This window comes from Diplotaxodon limnothrissa, linkage group LG3, assembly GCF_057381915.1.
Source record: "Diplotaxodon limnothrissa isolate DT_005_m linkage group LG3, D_limnothrissa_male_GT1.1, whole genome shotgun sequence".
Classification (NCBI taxonomy): domain Eukaryota; kingdom Metazoa; phylum Chordata; class Actinopteri; order Cichliformes; family Cichlidae; genus Diplotaxodon; species Diplotaxodon limnothrissa.
Genome location: NC_140598.1, coordinates 63,305,291 through 63,326,842, shown reverse-complemented (window position 1 = coordinate 63,326,842; position 21,552 = coordinate 63,305,291). Strand labels below are relative to the sequence as shown.

The 21,552-nt window shown below is 38.2% G+C and overlaps 3 protein-coding genes across 4 annotated transcripts; 1 reads left to right on the top strand and 2 right to left on the bottom strand.

The window, feature by feature from the left end:
* Positions 1-2,360: 2,360 nt before the first annotated feature.
* LOC146636875 (uncharacterized) lies at positions 2,361-4,204 on the bottom strand. Of its 2 annotated transcripts, XM_085349714.1 has the most exons (6): positions 4,156-4,204; positions 3,686-4,030; positions 3,527-3,565; positions 3,290-3,400; positions 3,153-3,181; positions 2,361-2,483 (listed from the first exon to the last, which is right to left on the bottom strand). In XM_085349714.1, the coding sequence occupies exons 1-6, from the start codon at positions 4,202-4,204 to the stop codon at positions 2,361-2,363; spliced, it is 696 nt and encodes a 231-aa protein (XP_085205840.1). The 2 variants fall into 2 exon arrangements, with proteins under 2 accessions (XP_085205840.1, XP_085205838.1); XM_085349712.1 differs by lacking the exon at positions 3,153-3,181 and having other exon boundaries at positions 2,361-2,518; positions 3,281-3,400.
* Positions 4,205-7,443: 3,239 nt separating this feature from the next.
* LOC146636874 (uncharacterized) lies at positions 7,444-9,179 on the bottom strand. The gene is made up of 6 exons (XM_085349720.1): positions 9,134-9,179; positions 8,692-9,030; positions 8,540-8,581; positions 8,308-8,418; positions 8,170-8,198; positions 7,444-7,566 (listed from the first exon to the last, which is right to left on the bottom strand). Exons 1-6 carry the CDS (start codon positions 9,177-9,179, stop codon positions 7,444-7,446), a joined length of 690 nt encoding a protein of 229 aa, XP_085205846.1.
* A 2,447-nt stretch (positions 9,180-11,626) lies between these two features.
* Positions 11,627-13,436, top strand: LOC146636873 (immunoglobulin alpha-2 heavy chain-like). Its single transcript, XM_085351096.1, has 3 exons — positions 11,627-11,657; positions 11,754-12,119; positions 12,991-13,436. The coding sequence occupies exons 1-3, from the start codon at positions 11,627-11,629 to the stop codon at positions 13,434-13,436; spliced, it is 843 nt and encodes a 280-aa protein (XP_085207222.1).
* Positions 13,437-21,552: the final 8,116 nt, after the last annotated feature.

The following is a 21,552-nucleotide window of genomic DNA, read 5'->3' as shown; positions in this document are numbered from 1 at the left end:
GAGAGGAAGGAGGAGTAATGCTGACTCTGGCATGCTGGGTTTTAATAACAAAGAAAGAACGTGAAAAGTGAGAAAGATTGAAAAAAAAAAAGAAACAGTTCTTTCAGAAGTAAAAAGTTTGGACCAGTTGGATGGGATACTATACACAGTATATGCACTACCAGTCAAAAGTTTGGAAACACTGTCTCATTTAATGTTTTTTCTTTATTTTTACCTCTTTTCTACATTGTAGATACGAACTGAAGACATCAAATATATGAAACAGGAAATTTGGAATTATGTAGCAAAGAAACAATTGATAAATATCTCATGAATAAATAAATATGCTTTATTTTAGATTCCTGAAAGTAGCCACCTTTTGCTTTGTCGATAATATTGCAAACCCTTGGCCTTCTCTCAATGAGCTTCATGATGTAGTCACCTGAAATAATTTTCTCTTTTTCTGTGGTGGAAAAGTCAGGTTGGTACACAGCTGACAGCAGTATTTTGACAACTTCATAATATAGCAAGAACCAATCAGGTCAATTGGTCCAGAAAATTGCAAATTGTAAATGTGTGCAGTTGCAAAAACCATCAACTACTCCTAAAAACTGTCCTCAACTAGACCTCAACTATGTCCAACAGTCGCTGTTTATTGAATCTGATTTGTGGGTTCAACCAGCCCCACGCTATGACAGAGGTCCAATAATGTCTGGTAGTGCCAGATGGATTTGACACATTGGGATAAAAGGACAAAGCTGAAAGAGCAGTTCAACACACTGATCTCCAATTGAAGCTCCTGCACATTGGATCTGCAGTAGAGACTGACAATCATACACCTGGTAAGCAGAAATGTTATTACACCACCAGCAAGAAAACCAACAACAGAACAAAAGCAACAACAAAGTCAAATCTGGGTCTTTTACCCCAACAGAGCAAACAGGCAGAGAGGTTTTTATTACTCTTCAATTATTGCGTAAAAATGTAACTAAAAGTTACAGCTGATTACGTTTCTTTAAGCAGGTGTGCTGGGGTCCTCCTAAGGAAAGTTTGAAACTTCATTTCCTTCATGCTGGTGAACTTTTTACCAAATATTTTCATCAAAGCTTCTCCATCACTGACAGGGATTGTTTGGATCTTCACACTCATCTCCACCAACCCTAAAAAATGAGTCTCACTTTGCTCATATAATGCCAGGAGTGTCTCCATATTCCACAAAAGTCTATGCAAACATGTAACAGTATCCCATATTCATAGAAATATTATTGATATTATAACAAAAGCTGTCACCAACACAATTGTCCCAAGTGCTTTTTTTATTAGTTATTGCAAATGCTTGATTGCAGTTCTTGCTAGATGACAAAACCACTTATTAGGTTTAGAAGGAAATGACTTTTTCTACATGAGGTAAAGTTGGAGAGCTGTTTCCCCAAACTAAATGAAATCAGCATTTAAAAAACTACAATCTGTATTTACTCTGAACATCTGTGTTAACATTTGAAATTGGAAACATGTAAGTGTAACAAACATGTTAAAACATAAGAAATCAGGAAGGGGCATGTATAGGAATTTCTTTTACTTATGTATTAATCACATTATTTTATTGTATGATACCTTGGTGTCAATGGATTTTAACATGTCTCACACTCATACAGTAAGACAAATGCAAATTCCTCTACTGTAAAAATTCATTTGACTGCCTGCAAAAAAGGAACTGTACAGTGCTCTTCCTCTTTTTAATAAAAATATAAGTAGAGCACAGGAAATATGTGGCACTCTGCCCTAAACATTTAGGATAAAGTATGGCAGTGAGAGAGAGTAAAGAGTTATAGGATCTCTGCTTTGAGCCACTAAAACTCCTAATATTAGCTATTCCCGCCACATCAGGCAGCTTTTTGATGATTAAATTTACTGCAACTGGAAATTCACTTTAATATCCAGTAAATTACATGCGACAAATGTTACTGAATGAAACTGATGTTATCAAAATGTCTAAACATAACAACCGGTTTAAATTAGAACTATGTCACCTTTATACTTCCTGAAGGGCTTGGAAACCTTGTGATTTTAACCTCAGTTGGGCTCAGACCACACAGTGTTGTCTCTTCCTGTTAAAATGTATTTCTACTCTCCCACAACAGAGCATTAGACTCTCCCCAAAAGAAAGCTTCACAATCGGTGTAAGACCATTGACTTCTCCCTCATCAACATACTTTAAGAGTAGTGTTTTCCCCCTCCAACAAAAGGTGGACAAATAAAAAAGACAATGACACAAAAGTAAAGATACAAACACAACTTGAATGCAAATTTTATTTGTTTTATTTTTTGCCATATCCTCCACAAAACAAAACCTTATCTGCAGGTTATCACAAAGCACGAGTCTATCTGGTGGCAGCGTACACAACATGTGGCTCCAGCTCTCTCTGTGTCACAGGCCTCCGGTTTCTTTGGACGTTTTTCTGGAAGTTGAGAGCTGCGTAGTTCAGATCGTCTGAGCTCACATTCTGAAAACCAGAATATTTACACAGCTGAGTTTGCTACGTATATATCACGTATTTGCTGATATGTGGGTTAAACCAAAAATGATTTTACATAAAATGTGATTTTTAGAGTTTAATACTAAAACATCACACTGGAAGAACACCTGTGCTGTCCAGTGTTAAACACAATTCAATTAGATTATACAGTAAAAAAAGAGTTTAGCTTCAGTAACATAGGCCAGAAATTGGAACTAATGCAGCTATGTAGGTAAAGATGTCTTTTAAAAAAAACATTTTCAGAGAAGAAAACAAAAATCTTCAGAAGAAGGAAACTACTGAGCAGGGATAGCTCAGTAGGTAGAGTGGTTGCCCTACAATTGGGAGGTCGGGGGTTCAAATCCACTGAACAGCTACCCTGAGATACCCTTGAGCAAGGTACCGTCCCTACAGACTGCTCCCCGGGCGCCTGCTTAGTGGCTGCCCTCTGCTTCACTGAGTGTATGGGTCAAATGCAGAGGAAAAACAAGCAATTTCCACATGGGGATCAATAAAGTATACATTATTAATTCTACAGTTACCATGACAAACTCTTAGACACTTCTCTTTCCAACATTAATATATCATGACATATTGGTTGCGCATTCTAAGGAAAAAGAAAACAACAGGAACAACAAAAAACAAATAAACATTTACCTTGTTGCTTTTTGGTTCTTGTTCTGCCACTAAATACCAAATACAAAAGTGTCATTAGTTCATTATTACCAGCGTACAAGAGGAGGTACAAGATTTACCTGCCAAAAAGAAGTGAAACAAATTAAAGCCATGTGTACCTTTTTGAAGTTTCCAGATTTTAAAAACCAGAATAATAACCACTATAGTGAGTAAACCAGCCAGACTACCCAGGATGGTGCTTAGCAGGTGTGTCATTCTGTCAGACTCTTCTGCAAAAAACAAATACAAACAAAAACCCATCAGTCCACTTTAGTTGGATTGATTGAAACATAATATTGATATTAACTTTTAGCACATTGAACAGCAAAATTTTAGAAGCCATAAAATAATTTTACTTTCCGTCTTAAAACCCTCTCCTTCATTGGTTTCACCGCCTGTAAAGAAACATGGCTATTATAATATTTTGTGATTTCCTTTTTGTCTCTGAGCTGATTTTGGATTACGTATGAACATAAAACTAACCTGGAGGACAAAAGTCCTCCCTACAAGCTTACCTTGAATTCTTAACTCGACTGCATTGGAAATGACCGTATGCTTATTCACATAAAATCCACAGAAATACAGCCCGACATCAGATAAATCCACTTGTGTGATTTTAAGAAACACAGAGGTGTTGTTGGAACTCATATTGAATTTTCCATTTCGAAATCCATCACAGAATGAAGCTTTGCCTTGAGATCCATACATAGCAGCAATGCAGCTGGGCTTAGTTCTGTTGATAACTTTGAACCAGTCTGTCTGTGTTGGATGACTCGAAATGTTGGAGCACTTCAACGTGACTTCTTCATCAAGTTGGACCTCCATAGTCTGAAACTCAGAACCTGAAACAGAGATCCAGCCTGGAATGAAAGAACATGATGTTTATGTCTGAACCTACAGTGTTACAGGACAACAACATCAACTACATTTGTTTACCGGCGTTTCTCATTCCATTATTTGAGAGTACTGAGGTGCCAGTACTTACTGAGGCTGGAGAGAAATAAAGCTGTGCTCAAGACGAAGCTCCTCATCATGCGTTTAATCCTGTAACTGCATGGATAGTTTGTATCACACAGCTCTTATATGGGGGTTAAGAGGGGCGGGGAGTCTTTTGTTTGTGTGTGTGTGTGTGTGTGTGTGTGTGTGTGTGTGTGTGTGTGTGTGTGTGTGTGTGTGTGTTGGCTTTATATTTTGTGTTTCATCTTGCCATTGCCGCCCTATACAATGCAATAGCTTTGCATGTTTTAGCTTAAGCGAATATCCATTAACATAAAATTTCCACTTTATCATTTTACATTATGTCTGCTTGAGATACGATTTTCAGAAAATTATACAAATACTTAAAAATCCAGTCTGCAGCTTCTGCAGTTAGAAGTATTTATGTGTTTCTAGTCCTTAAAGGTCTAAAAGGAAGCAAAAAGGGGGTACATTGGTTTTATGCTTGGTGCATTTATTAAGGATCCCATTTATCATGTATTATAATGTCTTATAATCCAAACTTCAGCTCTAAATTGTCTTTGATCTAGTGACACAGGACACAAAATAGAAAATATGAAATGTACACAAGTATTCACGACCTTTCCTCAATACTTGAAGTGCTTTTGGCAAGCTCAAGCTGCATCAGACTGGACGGGGAGGATTGTGCACAGCTATTTTCAGATCTCTCCAAAGACATTCGGTCGAGTTCAAGTCTGGGCTCTGGCTGAGCTACTCAAAGACATTCGCAGAGTGGTCCAGAAGCCACTGCTTTCTTGTCTTGGATTTCTGCTTAAGTTTTTTGGCCTGTTGGAAGATGAGCCTTTGCTCCAGTCCGAGGACCACAGTGCTCTGGAGCAAGTTAATATCAATGATGACTTTGTACATTGCTGCATTTATCTTTCCCTCGACCTTGACAAGTCTCCCAGTTCCCACAATATAATGTTGCTACCACCATGCTTCATTGTAGGGATAGTATCCTTGTAGCATTATTCTCAAAAAGACTTGTGGCTGTAATTGCTGTCAAAGGTCCTTCAACAAAGTATGGAGCAAAGGCTATAAATTCTTATGTATACTGTATGTTATCCTTGACCTAGCTTTGACCCAATATTGGTCATGTGAAACATCACATAAGCCAAGATGAGAAAAAAGGCAATTATCATCATTCATGGTCAAGGGTGAAACGTCTGTGAGACCTTGCCCCACCTCATCATGTGACTTGTTAAAGTTACTGGAGGCAAGATATGAAGAAGAGGTTGAATTTGAAGGGAAGGGATCATAAGACTGGATTATAAGTGGCTGACAGCTGGTGTTGTAAGCCACCACCTCTGTTCAATGGCATTCTTGAAAATTTTGCTTTGCATTTTGTACAGATATGACCTTTTTACTCTAGTATCACCATGAATATGACTTTTGTGGTTCCCGTATGTCCTTAACCTGCTGTTTGAGCTCTTAGGTATAAGAATACCAGTCCTTTATTCTATGTTGTTTTTTTGTTCACATTGTGGTGGCACGAAGGAGGATAACCAGTGAAGGTGACTAAGGCATGTTGACAACACCGCCTGGGGAGGGAGCTACACCCCACGAGAGATTTCTATAGCCAATGTGGATGTTATACTAGCTACCAAAGCCCACAGGCTCGTTATTAGCAAGCAGAGGTGAGGCAGATCAATTTTACAAATCAAAATTTATTAGGAAAAACTATTAAAAGCATAGAACTGTAAAATCAGAGAACTTCTTAAGGTAGCAAGGCTGAGAATGCAAGACTGTTAATTAAAGCACTTTATTAACAAACAATGACTAAAACGACAAGGCTCGCTGCCACAGTGCTACCCTAGTAAAATAGAAGCTCGATAGAATAACTAAACAAAATGGTGGAGACCGGCCACTTGAGGAGGCAGCCTACAGAGAGGAGTGCCCAAGGGTGCCACCAATTACTCACCCGTGTAGTTCCACTGCAAACCTCACTGTCACTCACACTGCAATCTAAGTGGTGCAATCTACCTATTCCTGCTGTGTACACTCTCATGCATCAGGGGGGTATTCCACCTCACGTGGCTAACCCCACAGCAAGAGGCCGTACCTCCACTAAAGCAACAAAACAACAAAACATATACAATATTAAACAATTCAGTAAAAGAGATAAACAAAACAAATACAGCCTAAGATACACTTCTTTATAAAAGCATGATTAAAAGACCATGAAACCATGAGTCAGTCAAGGCCAGTCCATAAGCGTTTATAAAATGACAACAAGACTGAAAAAAGACAGCAGCAGTGGCACAATCCACTCTCTAGAGGGCAATACTAAAATGAGCAGCTTTCCTGAAGAATCAAACCACTCTGCAGTGCTTAGCCATCTATCACGCTCGGCCACCTTGGATGTGAAAAGTATGCCAAATTCTCCGTGTGGTAGTGAAGCGCAGCTGTTTCTTATAAGGCCTCTAATTATCTGCTGGGAAGGTGTGGATGTTAGCGTTGCATTCGCGGACGTCATGTAAAAGCCTATCCAAAATCTACTTCACTACAACAAGCTAAACAATTTCAGTGAATACCTGAAAATATTTGGCTCTTGACCAGACTATGGACAAAGGTCTTCGCTTTGTATAAGTTCAAAGCATAAATACTTTACATGTTTACCTTCACACAAGTAATGTGACAGTGAGTGAAGTGATTTACCATTGTCAGGTGAGACTGGTATATCCTTTAAACGGAACTGTGTGTTTGTGGTTTCTGGTGAATACGTTATTTTTGGCTCACATAGTATTCGCACATAGTCACTTCTGGGCACTGGCATATTCTGTGATTATTTTATAGTATTTCAGATGTATAAATATAGCCGCTGGTTTTAATAGATCATATTAATGTTGATTTTATACTTTTTTAAAGCATTTTTTACTATCGAAGCCTCATGATTGTCACCTCAGTTGCGCCCAGACCACATGTTGCTCTTTCTTCCTGTCAGACGTCAGACTGACATATGTATGTCACTCCACCCACAGCAGACCATTAGATTCTCCCACGAGGAAGTCAACAGACATCACTCTCATTTCTGACTCACTCACTATAATCACTTAAAGTTTTTTTTTTAATTGTATTTTTTTATCACAAAAAATCATCTGAAAATAACAAAAAAGCAGAGGATGCAAATATGGACTGGATGCACATTTATTTAGTTATTTTGTAAGACATTTATGTGAACCACGACACATACAAACAAAAAGAAAAAAATCATCAGAAAATTAACAGGAATAAGGTATATCCTGTTCAGAGCTTGAGCTGCAGGCGCTTCCTCAGTCTATTTTGTAGCAGCATACACAACATGAGGCTCCTGCTCTCTCTGCGCCACAGGCCTGCAGCTTCTTTTGGTCTTTTTCTGGAAATTCAGAGCTGCGTAGTTCAGATTGTCTGAAGTCATGTTCTGAAAATCAGGATATTTAGTTAAACACTATATGAGACAACCAAGGTGGATTTGTGGGTTATGTGAGTTTCAGAGTGAGATTTTTAGAGGTAAATATAAATAAAAATGAGAAACCACATATACAGTACAAATTATTTTCTTTCTTTTTTTCCGTTTTGATTGAAAAAGTTTAAAAAAAGTCATTTTGGAAAAATGAACGTGTTTAAAAAGCTTCCCAGACAGGAAATATGTTATAAGGACAAACTCTTCACAGTGAACGCTTCAGCTAGCATTTTACCCACATTACATTTTAGAGTTATAATTGGAGTTTTGCAAACTATAGATTTTGCCTGTTTTTAAAAAAACAAACAAAAAAAATTAACTTTTTATTTAGTCTAGATGAACTATTACTAAATAATTTAAAGTTATTAAGTTTTTTTTCATTTCTGATATTACTTAAAGTCAAAGAAAATAAAAGATTACAATTGCTTGCTTGAGTTTACTCTATGATGCAACAGGTTGAGGCTATTCACAGAGTAATTAGGCATTTCAATGAAGCTTTTGAATCACAGAAAACAGTTGTTAGTTGTAAAAAAAGAAGAAAAACTCAAAAAGTGAGTTTACCTTGTTATTTTCTTCTTGCTCTCCAACAGCTAAATGGAAATACCAAAAATTATTGCTTGTTATTAACAACCAAATACATTGTTTTGGACAGGTTAATCAGTTTAGAAGATGAGTGAAGTAATTTGTAAGTAACCTCACCTTTTTGAGATTTCCAGATTTTTAGAACCAGAATAACGACCACTAAAGTGAGCAGACCTGTCAGACCTCCAAGGGCGATGATTATGAGGTTTGTCGTTCCACTGGGCTCTTCTACAAAAATAATTAGATAAAAACATAATTTTTATGATTACTTTAGATATACTATTGATGATAGTGAAATAACTACATGGAAACTGAAAAACATCTTTTGAAACAAAAAAATCAATCTTACGATCAGTCTTATTAAAATCCTCCTCTTCTCTGGGTTCACTGCCTGTAAAGAATCATCGTTATAATATCATTTTGTGATCGCATGACATGTTTTCATGCTAAACATGATCAAGAAACGAAACAAAAATATCTAAATCATGAACAAAAGCTTACCTTCAATTCTTAACTCAACTGCATTGGAAATGACTGTGTGCCCACTGATGTACAATCCACAGAAATACAGCCCGGCATCAGATAAATCCACTCGTTTGATTTGAAGGAAGACAAAAGAGACGTTGGAACTCATATTAAAATTTCTGTTTCTAAATCCATGACAGAACGACGCTTCGCTGTCAGAGCCATACATAGAAGAAACACAGCTGGGCTTAGTTTTATTGACCACTCTGAACCAGTCTGTCTGTGTTGGATAGGCAGAAATGTTGGAACACTGCAGTGTGACCTCGTCCCCGTGCTGGACCTCCACAGTCTGAAACTCAGAAGCTGAGATCCAGCCTGAAACAGAAAAACAGATACAACATAACACTGATTTATGTAATGGACAGATAGAATTACATTTGTTTAATATTAAATCAGAATAATGATATGCTGTACTTACTGCGGCTGCAGAAAGCCACTGCTGTTATTAAAGTGAACCTCCTCATTCTGCGTGTAACCGTCTTACAGTCAGGAAACTTTATGTTCTGTAGGGGGGTTTCATTTCATTAGAAAGGGGTGTGGTATTGAATACATCATGCCAGGAGATTTGAATCTACACAGCCTATTTTCATCAGTACCGTTTAAAATGTCAGGCAGCAATTCATTCACACTCGTGCAGGTTTATAGAAGAGTTATCGACGCCTTGTGTGGAAGTAACAGCACACCAGAAAGTGAGACAATAAACATGAATCTGGTGCTGTGCTTTATTGGCAAGAGAAGTTGTTTTGAAGGTATGCAAGACTCTTATTTGGGTACTCCCCCCACGCGCTAAGAAACCAGCTTATTCCACTTATGTCCAACTGCAAATATTCACTTCTGTTTCTTATTGCAGCCCATGAGCGTCTTATTTGTCCTCATAAAGATTCAGGTTATCCATTCTTTGCTACACAAGTAGATGATGATACTTCCTCTTTCTGTTTGCTGCTAATCATTATCAAACTTACCAAAGCAGCATAGTGTCAATAGTACTCAGTCAGCTATGTAGCCTTTTGGGATACCAGTGCCCAGTATGGAGGGGGTCAAAGGTGAACAGCCACAAACACTCTGAGGCACTAATGTTTATTCAATATTTGTTAGTAAGAACGCTTTTTAATAGTTCATTCTGTTCTATCTCGTGTTTCATGAACAACATGTTCCAACATGTTCTTTTTTTCAGCTCTTTTTTAATGTAGTTATCACAACCTCTGTTTCCTTGTCATGTCTAGGTTATATCACTTAACTAAACAGTGGATGTATAATAACATATAATAATAATAATAATAATAATAATAATAATAATAATAATAATTTCAAATTCCTTTAAATTTAAATATGTTTATATTGTCTATCCTGTAAAATAGTCAGATGTCTATTCATATTACTGTACAGAATTCACCTGCTTGCTGCTACTACTGCACATTCACCCAGTGTATATACTATATATATATATATATATATATATATATATATATATATAATGTTCCTCCTCTACACCCCCCCCCCCCCCCCCCCCCCCCCCCAATTTTTGCACATGTCGAGGAGCGTGTCAGGCTACATTTCACTGTGTGTTATACTTGTATAACTATACATGTGACAAATAAAGAACCTTGAACCTTGAACCTTGAACACTGACCCCTCTAGCTGATGTGTGTGTTTGAATGGGAGACTGACCAGGAATTGCATGTCAATGAGGCCAGTAAGTTACGTTAGGTGCTTTCATGAAAAAATGAAAAATTTATTATCATTTATACTAAAAACAAATTGTTATGCTCACTGCTAGCTCTGGTATTTTATTCTTTAATACCAAATAATCTGTATTTATCTTATACTGGGTCTGATAGGCCCTTGGTTCATCCGCCATCTGAAATGAGTCTGCAGATTTTCTTGGGAGTTGCTGCCTTTTCTAAACAGAAAACTGACCTGAATGTGGGGCTTCTGTTCTTTTAGGGAGATCAGTTCTTGCTCACAGGTAGAAAACACTGGAGTGGAAGGAGCATTTTTTACATTCAATAATCTCATTTTATGAAACTTTGGATTTGTTTGATATGAGCATTCATATCAAACATATAATGCCATATACATGGAAGAAAATGGGAAAAGGGTTTATAGGCCTAGTTGAATATATGCAAATTTAGGTCTGTTAGAAAATCAGACAGTTTATATCACAAATAGCTCTGTTTGTGGATGCAGCTTCTAATACTCTATAAGACCTCCAAGAGTCTTCTTTATCAGCTGATTCTCTGAGATCATAGTCTGGCTCTATGAGTCAATCTCAGCAACACGACCACCTGACTCACCACACATTTCAGCTTGTTAGCTCTAGGAGGCACTCCAGATCTCTGTATACTTAAGAAGATCTGAATTCCACTGCAGTAAATATTTAGCCTGAGTCAGTTTTACTGGTGTTTTAAACAGTTTGAACAACTTTTCACCAGGACATCATTCTTTTTGGTCTGAAAAGAACTTTGAATTTGCTCTCTGTGTCAAGTTCAATTAAACTGCATATAACTACATATAACTGACAAACAATATTAAATGTTTAGTAAACAAATGACTTCATGAGGACTTAAATATAAATTTGTTTCTCAAATATAAGTGTTTAGTCTCATATACATAGTTACAGTCAGGTATTACAAAAAGGACTTTCACGTATTTATTTTATTATTATTTTTTTTTATTTTAAAAATAGATAATATAACTGAATGACTATTTAAAAAGTGGAGAAATGTAGAATATATTTATTTGACATGTGTGGCTTTGCTGTTAAACAGATTTATTTTTCTATGACACTGAGACGGAAGTTTAAAACAACACACGGGGTGACCCTTTTAAGAACCAATCAAGAGTAACCCAGTTTTTATGCTGTTGGCTGCTCTTTTCCTCCAAATCTTCAGTTGACGAGACCTCTGAAAAGATGCATCTCTGTATCATCCTCTGTGGGATATGTAAGTGTCTCAGTAGAAGATTCATGTATATTGAGGTAGGGTTGTATTTTCATACCTGATTATGCTTCTTTAACAATGTGTATTTTTCTGACACAGTTCATCTGTCAGCTGTGATCCAGTCAGCTACAGTCAAGCAGGAGACTGGGGTGAGATTTGCTGCTGTTGGGGACAACGTGACTTTGCGTTGCTTTTATGAAAGCCAAGTGGCGATGCACTTCTCCTGGTACCGACAATTCTTAGGAAGCCAACCTAAGCGCCTCTCTACAATTTACAAATATGATAAGCCATCTGAAGTCCTCCACACATTGGAGAAGAACCCTCGTTTCTCTGTGGAAAGAAAGGAAGGGACCAATCATCTACAAATCTCTGGTGTCCGCCTCTCAGATTCAGCTACATACTACTGCGGGAGCTCTCACTCCAACATGGTGGAATTTGGAGAAGGGATCTTTCTGAGTGTTCGAGGTATTTTGCTTCTATTTTTCATGAACACCTTTTATTCCATGTTCCTTTAGCGTTCCCGTGCTTAGACTCCCCCACTCACTCCCTCCAGCTCTTCCAAGGGGACACTGGGGCCTTCACAAACCAGACAAAAGATTTACTCTTTCCATTGAGTCGTTGGTCTACCTTGTCTGAATGACCTCAACTGGCTTATTTTCTTTTTTTAAAATCCTTACCATCCAAAAAGATTCATGTTTTATTGTCTAAATATTATAACTGGTATGAACTGGTTCTTATGGAGCTTTTCTACTGTAACTGAGTACTCAAATCGCTTTAAACCAGCAGTCCCCAACCTTTTTTGTGCACGGACCGGTTTATGTCCGACAATGTTTTCACAGACTGGCTTTTAAGGTGTTGCAGATAAATACAACAAAATAAAACCAGTACCAGTACCAAACCCCCCCCCCCCCCCCAATATTTATTCATAACACACAGGAAAAGACCTATGGAAACCAAGTAAACAATAAAAATTTCACACGTGATGTGGATTTTTATATTTCTACTTACCTCCTTTGTTTTTTGTCCTCTCCACTTATTATTATTTTTAGTTCACCTTTGCCTTATCAGCCTTTGTCTATTCAGCCTACTGTGCATTTAGCTTATATTTTTTTTCATCTAGCCAGTTAGCGAGTATATTTTTTTACCTGCCGTTATTGTGCATTTTTTTGGTTTTTGTTTATTTTGCAGTGTCCTTTTCTTTGAAAACCTGTTAATATTTTGTTGGTGTAGATTGGGAAGATCATCAACAGTATCTTCATTAATACATGCATATACATTCCAGATCTACAAAAAATGACACATAAAGCTACTTTCTCAAATTTCTACTTTTTTTCAGCAGCTAATCACCAGACAATTGACCAAGAACCAGCATCCATGACCATCCAAGTTGGTGACTCAGTGATGTTCAACTGTACAGTACACACTGGAACCTGTGACGAAGAACATAGCGTCTACTGGTTTAGACGCGGATCTCACCCAGGAATTGTTCACACATATATAAATACAAGTAAACCGGTCTCTGTGAAGTCTCCTTCACAGAGCTGTGTGTACCATTTGCAGAAAATGAACCTTAGCTCCGTTGATACTGGGACCTATTACTGTGCGGTGTCCTCCTGTGGGGAGATACTGTTTGGTAATGGAAGCAAGCTCATCATCAGCGATGATGTTAAAGACCGAGATGCTGAGGTAAAGATTTTGATGTGGCTCTCTATCATTAGAGCCGGGATTCTCTTGATCTTTCTACCCTCGTGTATTTGTGTATTTGTCAGAAAGAGCTGTTAATTCAGCAAACTTGTGTTACGCAAAACTTAAACACAAGTTTATTTGGTCAAGAAGAAAATAGATGAAGAGATGAACGGGTGTCAACATGTTCATGTACTCAGTCGCAATATTTGCCGTTGTACATTTTTATTTTTAGAATATAAGTTTATTACTGTAAAGACTTTTAAAAAATTGGACGCAATTAGTAACACCCGCCCAGACACAGGGCATTTCAAAATCTGTATTATAGATTTCATACATTCGTTGTCATAATGATTGATTACATTTTCACATTGTGTTAGAGTTTGCTCATGTTTCATTTATATTAATTTTTTACATGACTGTATAAGTACCCTAAAGTGTGTAGTTAGTTTGTTGACCATCCCCGTGTATACACATATAGTTGTAACTGGAGTGATAATATGTTTGTTGCTTAATAATTGTTAAAAATAAAGACGTATCAAGAAACTTGAAATTTCTTGTTTGACTTGTTTCTTTTAGTAAATGAATTTAACCCCTTCATTCCTAATTCACAAACCATAAGCTCACACACACACACACACACACACACACACACACACACACACACACACACACACACAGCAAAATAATGCAAAGAACCAAATTTTTAAGACTGAGAATCCTTTGCAAACAGTAATAGTTAATTAGTAATCAGCAAGTTTCTAAGCAAAAACATAGCTTACTTTTCTTTACTCGTTGTTTGAGAAGGGGAGATGTCATTGTATTGCATATCATGCTTAAAACCACCGATGTGTAAGAATAAAGTGAATGTGGAGTTTCAAACAAGCACATGACGTTTTGTTTAGGACTATGATAAGATCACTACTACCATTATTTTTTGATATGTAGCGCACAAAAAACTGATGACGACATAACATATAGAAATGAGACTGATACCTAAATTCATTATACATCTATAATGTAAAAGCATAAACATAAAGTACGGTAGCACACAATATTTTCAGATACAATCATAATGTTAAATAGGATCTTGCTGATACTTCTGTAAGAAGCTTTCCAAGTCACAGTGGTACAATGGTCCTTTTTTTTTTCCTGGTGTATTTCAATTCAGGCCTTTCAGTCTCTTTGGCTGACCATGACATCAGAATAAACCACGGTGTCCTGACTGTTTTTGAGAGATGATGAGATGAGATAGCCTTTATTTGTCAGTTGCAGGTCTTTTGCCCACAACCGAGATGACAGACCTTGCCGACCGTACATACAATACAAACATCACATTGGGGAGACAGGTCAGGCCAGGTAGCGAGGAAAAAAAAACATTGAAATGTGCAACATAAAAGGATAATACAGGATTGCACAGGTATCAACACACCATAACACAATAAACACAGACAAGCAACACGGGAAAGAGTTCCAGTGTGTACATCTGATCTGGGACCGCTGCAATCTTTCGACTGCGCCTCCAACTGACCCGATGTCCACATCATGGGGGAGGTAAGCGTTGGAGGTGGCGTTGGATCCGGGGTAGGGAGGGTGATGCGTCAGTGAGTGCTTATCAGTATCAGTATATGTATGTGTGTGCGTGTCCATAGTTCAGCTGAGACAGTGTCCTTTGCCCTGCCAGGCTAAGTAAACAGTCTTCCAGCCAACCCAGGTGGCCTTGTAGGGAATGGGAAGGAACAGACTCAACACAGTCGTTATCAGGGAGTTGTTGTTCGGCTCCAGCCTTGAGCTGGCGCTGAAAGGGTAGCCGCATTATGATGGTAATTGAGAATTTCAAGCTGTTTTTTAACACTCCGACACTGGTCTCTCAGTCTCCCGTTAATAGCTGCGAGCTTGTTATTAGCCGTCGATTCTGTGGTCTTGTCACTCTTTTTGCTCACATAGCAGATTCTGAGACCTCACGACCGCAGCCAACTGATCCGAGGTGTAATCGAGCTCCGCCCAGAGATGTTGTTCTGAGTTGATTCTTTCCTGATGTAATCCAACATACATACGCTCAAAGGTGTTATTCTGAGCATTCACTGCAGTCGTAAGCAGTGTTGGGTAAGTTACTTTAAATTAGTAACTTAGTAACATTACTAGTTACTTCTATCAAAAGTAACTCAGTTACTTCAAGTTACTCGTTACTTTCAGAGTAACTAGTTACTAGGGAAAGTAACTTTGGTTTTACTCAGAATTCTCTTGTTAATGTGTTGCTTCCGTAACTGGATACCCAGCAAGATTGTCAGTCTTCTAGCTTGCTTACTTGCCACAAGTGCACTGTGCCACCTACCAATAGAAAGGAAAAAATAATGTGCACATTTCCACGAGAGAAATCCCACACCTGATTCTATCCTAGCCTGCTTTTTACATCCCACACAAAAACTGCAGTCGTGGTGCTTTCGATTGTACTCAGAACTCGGAAATTCTGCCTTCTGAATAGGAAGATGTAGGTAACACCAGACTGCAGATGAGCTGCATGCAGGGCTGGACTGGGACAAAAAAATCGTCCCGGGCATTTTGACTAGAGACCGGCCCACCATTATAGGAAAAATCATAAAGCCTTTGAATGAAAACAAACACTGTTGTGACAATGATGTACACTGTTCTGATGGTATATATGTATCAATCTATCAATTGTTTGTTGCAAGACTCAGATAATTATTTTTTTTAAAAGTGAGACATTTTAAATGAGAATAAGAAAGAAAAGTATTTCTTTGTGCCCCCCTTTCCCTTTTAATGCCCTACATGGCCCCCTGGCAACACTTTGCTAGATCCGCCCCTGCACAGTTACCAGCTGTCAGCTACTTAGAAAAGGATCCTGGTGTTATTTGTCTCTTAGAAACAGTTCATAACTTCCCTTCAACTCATTCATGTCACCTAAAAGGTAAACCTGTTTCTCCATCACAACTCTGATGATTCAGTAAGGACATCTCCTGGTTTCATCTTCATGTTTCCCTCTCATCACATAACCAAACCGATATCATGACCAGCAGGTTTACAGCTGTGACTCCAGCCAACATCAGCTGATACTAGAAATTAATATTAAATAAATTCTAACAACAGCTGATCAAGCTTAAAAGTGCTGCTGTTGTTTACCGCGACATCTGCTGGTTTCCTCTTTCTGGCGCAAAGTGGGCAATAAACAAACAAGAGAGAAAAGCCGATCAGCTGATCATTGATCAGTTTCATGATTGAAGTAGAAACAGGAGAGGGAGGGGGGAGAATGAGAGAAGAAGAGGCAGCTGTGCAGCGTAAACACAGAATAAATCCAGCTTTGTGTCTTTTTCATTGCAGCTGAAATCCGGGACAAACTGTGTTCATTTTCACCTCAATACGAAACGCATGATATTTTCTCTGAATACGAGACGGTTCCGTTTTTTACGGGACGGTTGGCAACTCTAATAATTAACCTTATGAACAAAATAAAGTTCAACATCAGTATCATAGCACCCACCCAGCTGTATAGAAACTCCGTCATGCTAGCTAGCACGCAGTACGAAAAAGTCAGCATAACGAAAATAAACTCCACCTAAACTTGGTTTATATGTGACTCAGATACACTGCAGGTCATAACTTCTTACCTGAAGTTCAGTTCACCTGATACTCGGACCGGCGGCTGCTTCGGGTCTCTCCTCTTGCCTCCCTTTTCCTTCATCCACCTGCTGGCTTCCACCACTTGCTAATGTTATTGAAAATGTGGAAGCTCCGCGATAGCCACCACACGAAGTAACGAATAACGAGCCTACCTAAATCCCAGTAACGAGTAACGCGTTCCTGGTTTTGGCATAATAACTAGTTACCGTGCTCGTTACCACAATAATAACGTAGTTACTGTAACGCATTACTTAATAACGCGTTAGTCCCAACACTGGTCGTAAGCGCCTCCAAGCTCTTAACCATGCTGCCTTCAGTGAGCCCTTTCTGAGAAGTCGCACCTGTCGTTCCAATCCCAGCGGGCAGCCTTGTGGGAGTTTGAACAGCCGGTTCCGCTCTCTTAATTCTCCGATAAGCCAGGGCCAAGCCAGCTCCGATCAGCAAGAACCCTGTTATCATGGTTCCGAACAGGTAGATATCTTCAGCGTCGTCGATCGACAGTCCCGCCAGGCACACGATCCTCTGCCACCCGTCCATCGTGTATCCGGCAGGGAAAGTCCCTCCAGGGCACTCGGGTTCTCCCGAGCCCAGACTTCTCGTTAAAGGGTGTCAATAGCATTCAGAGACCAGTTGATCAAATCCATAATTCTCTTTTAGGTTTTAGACACAGACTGTGAGAGAGTGTTGCAGGGAAAGTAATACAAAAAAGACACGAGACTAGACAAGGACATAAGAACTAGCAGGGAAGATAAGGGAGAGGAGAAAAGTGCGTCCGCCTCCTCCGAGAGCCAAAGACTGATGATTTTTCACTGGAGATCTGCAGGCGGAAATTCTGGGAGCAGAAGACACTGAAGCATAGATGACTCCAGATCTACTCTGAAAAAACATGAAATATATATAGATACGTCACACATGTTCTGACTGCTTGGACAAAGAGAGACAACAGCTCATATTTTATTTTATGAGGTAAAGGGCCATTGGTCCTCATGTAGTTATAGTTCAAATAAAATGTCAACACTTTTATGCTTGAAATCCCCTGTCTGTAATAGCATAGCAGTAAGTCTATTTATTCCCAAATAGCTAACATATTGCACTATAAAGCCAGTATTTACGTTGTTTTTGATTATGTACAAGGGCTGAAAACTATGACCACAAATCTGGCACAATGCTCACAACATTTTTCAAATTCTTAACTCTGAGGTTGCATTTCTCAAAATAGCTGATGCATGCAAACAGGAGAAAACAGGAATTTCTTTACAGCGATACTATTAAATTAAGTCAGCAGTGTAATGCATATGCATGTATAGATAGGTGGCAGTATATGTAGAAAGCAAAATCAAGAAAGCCAAAGAGCAGGCTGTAGGTGTGTTTGAGAGTCATAGAGACAAGGCGCAGGAAGGAGGGAGCTGAGCACACCAAGCCCACACCAAACCATCGAAGCTCGTGCAGCCAATGAATCTTCAGTTAACTCCTGCATGACAAAATATAGCACAAAAGAAAACAAAAGAGAGACACCTAGTGCCAGGATGATCTTGAGATAACCAAATGTGCAAAGAGGTGTAGCTCTCTCACAACCTTTAATTCATGTTTCAAAATGCCAATTTTCTTTGTATGAGAATAAACCATCACAATGATTGTAATACACTGTGTACTAGGGAATAATCGTTCACCTAACAAAGCAGGAAATATAAGCCCTGTCTTCCTGACAAGAAATTTAAAGCTTTACCCTCTTAAAATCTCAATTTCAAGAGATTAACTTGATTGACAGAGTCTGCAAAGACATTTAGAACAAAGCCTAACAGACACACAAAAGTCCACTATTCTGAGAAAGTTTCTAAAAACTTTGATGACTCCAGTTTCTATAATGTCAAGGAACCATGTTTGTTACTGCTGATGATTTATTCATCATCACTGAAATAAAGATTTTGAGTGATTTCAGGGATTTTGGAGACTAACTATAGTTTTTAGTTAAGTGTTTTGGTAAATGCACTTGGACCTCTTATTTAAAGGCTAAAACTAACACATTTATACTGAGTATAGTATATTTTGGATCTAATCATTGGTATATGCGGTTTGCATTTAGGTTGTAAGGTATCTAACTAGTGTGGAAAGAATAATATGAGCCTTTTAAAAAAAACTTTAGGGTATAAAACTTGCAGAATAAACAAAGGACAAAAGATACAAAAAACATTCATGCAATACTTGGCTGTCTTGTGGAGATCCATCAGATTCGGATGTTACTGTAAACAAAGATATAGACAATCAGTGGTAGTTACTGTATATATTTGAAATGTCAACATATAGAATCAAAGCATTATGTACTATAAAGTAACATTTAGCCTTTCAGCTGGATAGATAAAGAGAGAGAGCGTTCAGTGTAAAGTATAATTTTACATACTTTTCAGGTCTTTTCCGTGATTCTTCCAATGTGCCCATGCAAGTAGAAGAGTCGTTATCCCAAGGATAATATTTGAAAGCATCAATGCAATAAAAGCAGGGCTGATATCATGTAATTTGGTGACACGAGAAGAATAAAGAAGAAATAAATAATTACATTTACATTACATCAGCTTAGGTATGTTAGACTTACTGATACAAAACATGCACGTCTTACTGCGAATTTTGATTGTGGTTCCATTTGCAAACATTGTATGTCCACATGAAGTCACAGCACAATAGTAGGTCCCAGCATCGTCCAAGGTGAGGTTCCATATGAACCTCACCTTGCTGATTTCAGTCCTCCCATATGGAAAAGATATATATAAATCTTATAAAGTTTGTATCTGTCTTGTGTGAAACTTGTATGAAAAGCATATAAGAGTGAAAACAGATATAAGATCCCTTGAAAAATTATATAATGAAACTAGTATGTTTCGGATACTTACTAAAACAATATATGAAAGTAATGAGAAAGTGGCCAATTTCATGAGTAAATCATGTAAGCCTTATATGATTTACTCATGAAAGTGGCCACTTTCATGAGTAATCACATATAAGTTTTTACTATTTCTTTTCCATATGGGCTCTGACATGTGTTCTCATTTTCAGATGAATAAATCATCTCTGGAGCAGAATTCTCAGAGTTTTTTATCCATGTGATACTAGTATGTTCTGGTGCACACTGAGCAGAGGTAACTGAACAGCTGATAGTCACAGAGTCTGCTGACTGCACTTTCTGGGACTCTGACTGATGGATTACAGAGTCACTGATCAAGTTTGTACCTTGGAAAAGAAACCGTTGACCCAGTTATTAGCTTTGTAGTCAATTTGAGAGAAAGAAAAAAAGATAAATGAATGAATAAAAACTTTTGAAATGTAAACACATTGTACCTTTAATCAGGAGAAAGGTTCCTTGTCCAAATTCACACTTATTTAGTGTTAACACTCCACAGTAGTATGCACCAGTGTCGTCCCGTATAGTCTTGGATATGGTCAGATGACTCTTGAAGCTTTTAGATTTTAATAAAAAAAAATGCTGAGACGGTTCTTTGAATATTGTCAGATAATACAGATTTCTGGAAGAGCTGTACCACGAACAAGCCACTTACTAAAGGACCATTAGGTACACATAGAAACGTCCACTCCAAACTTACCCACCGTACACCTCCTATCAAGGAGAAGCAGCTGAAAAAACAAACTGTAAGAAGAACTACCTCAAAGCCAACTCTGAAGAACACTTAAAGGTTGGAAAGTCAGATTACGCTGATAACTAACCAATTACATCATGTTACAATGGATCTAAATACTTTTACTGAATTTTTCCATTTTTGTGTTTTGCACATTATATAGAAGCTAGTTTGTTACATCCATGAAATGCTGGTTTGCCATGCGCCATAATGTTATCATAATGTTGTCATAATTGGGGTGGCTGTGGCTCAGGTGGTAGAGCAGATCAGCTACTGATTGGAAGGTTGGTGGTTTGATTCCTGGCTCCTCCAGTCTGCATGCCAAATATCTTTGGGCAAGATACTAACCCCAAATTGCCCTCCGATGCATTCATCGGAGTGTGAATGTGTGTGAACTTGAGTTTAGTGTGATTGCGTGAATGAGGCATGTTGTGTAGAGCGTTTTGAGTACTCCAGGAGAGTAGAAAAGCGCTATATAAGAATCAGTCCATTTACCATAATGTTGTCATAATGTTGCTATCTAAGGTCATTTAGGATACCGCAGAACAGGCCAGGAGAAAACAGAATGACATTATGGGTAAATGGTTTAAATGCATGGTTCTCATAATCCAGAATTGTGAAGGCTTTTTTTACTCTACTGACTATATACTGCATTCACCTGCTTTTAGCACAGACAACAAATCAACCTCAGCAAACTGAGAGCCACAGATGCTGAGACATCCTGCTTAAACCACAAGGCATTTTTACTGTTAACAGCAAAGAGTCTATAAAAGTATCCTGCTTCTATAGTTAGAGTCAACAAGTAGAAATAACATGTCAAGACATATTTAGAAGACTTGACCTAATGTATGTTCACACCTTACACGTAATTACTGTGTGACAGAACCTGTTGGCTAACCTCACCAGCGCACAGAGGTTTAGGTGATTTCTTTTTCTTAGAAAAGGTCCAC

Coding starts and splice junctions, on each gene's coding strand:
- LOC146636875 (XM_085349712.1), bottom strand. CDS start 4,204: ATGATGAGGAGCTTCGTCTTGAGCACAGCTTTATTTCTCTCCAGCCTC. Junction 4,031..4,155: donor TTTATTTCTCTCCAGCCTCA/GTAAGTACTGGC, acceptor CTTTCATTCCAG/GCTGGATCTCTGTTTCAGGT. Junction 2,519..3,280: donor ACTTCAAAAAGGTACACATG/GCTTTAATTTGT, acceptor TGATATATACGT/AGCAAACTCAGCTGTGTAAA.
- LOC146636874 (XM_085349720.1), bottom strand. CDS start 9,179: ATGAGGAGGTTCACTTTAATAACAGCAGTGGCTTTCTGCAGCCGCA. Junction 8,582..8,691: donor AGTTGAGTTAAGAATTGAAG/GTAAGCTTTTGT, acceptor GATTCTTTACAG/GCAGTGAACCCAGAGAAGAG. Junction 7,567..8,169: donor AGCAAGAAGAAAATAACAAG/GTAAACTCACTT, acceptor CCTGATTTTCAG/AACATGACTTCAGACAATCT.
- LOC146636873 (XM_085351096.1), top strand. CDS start 11,627: ATGCATCTCTGTATCATCCTCTGTGGGATAT. Junction 11,658..11,753: donor TATCATCCTCTGTGGGATAT/GTAAGTGTCTCA, acceptor TTTCTGACACAG/TTCATCTGTCAGCTGTGATC. Junction 12,120..12,990: donor GATCTTTCTGAGTGTTCGAG/GTATTTTGCTTC, acceptor ACTTTTTTTCAG/CAGCTAATCACCAGACAATT.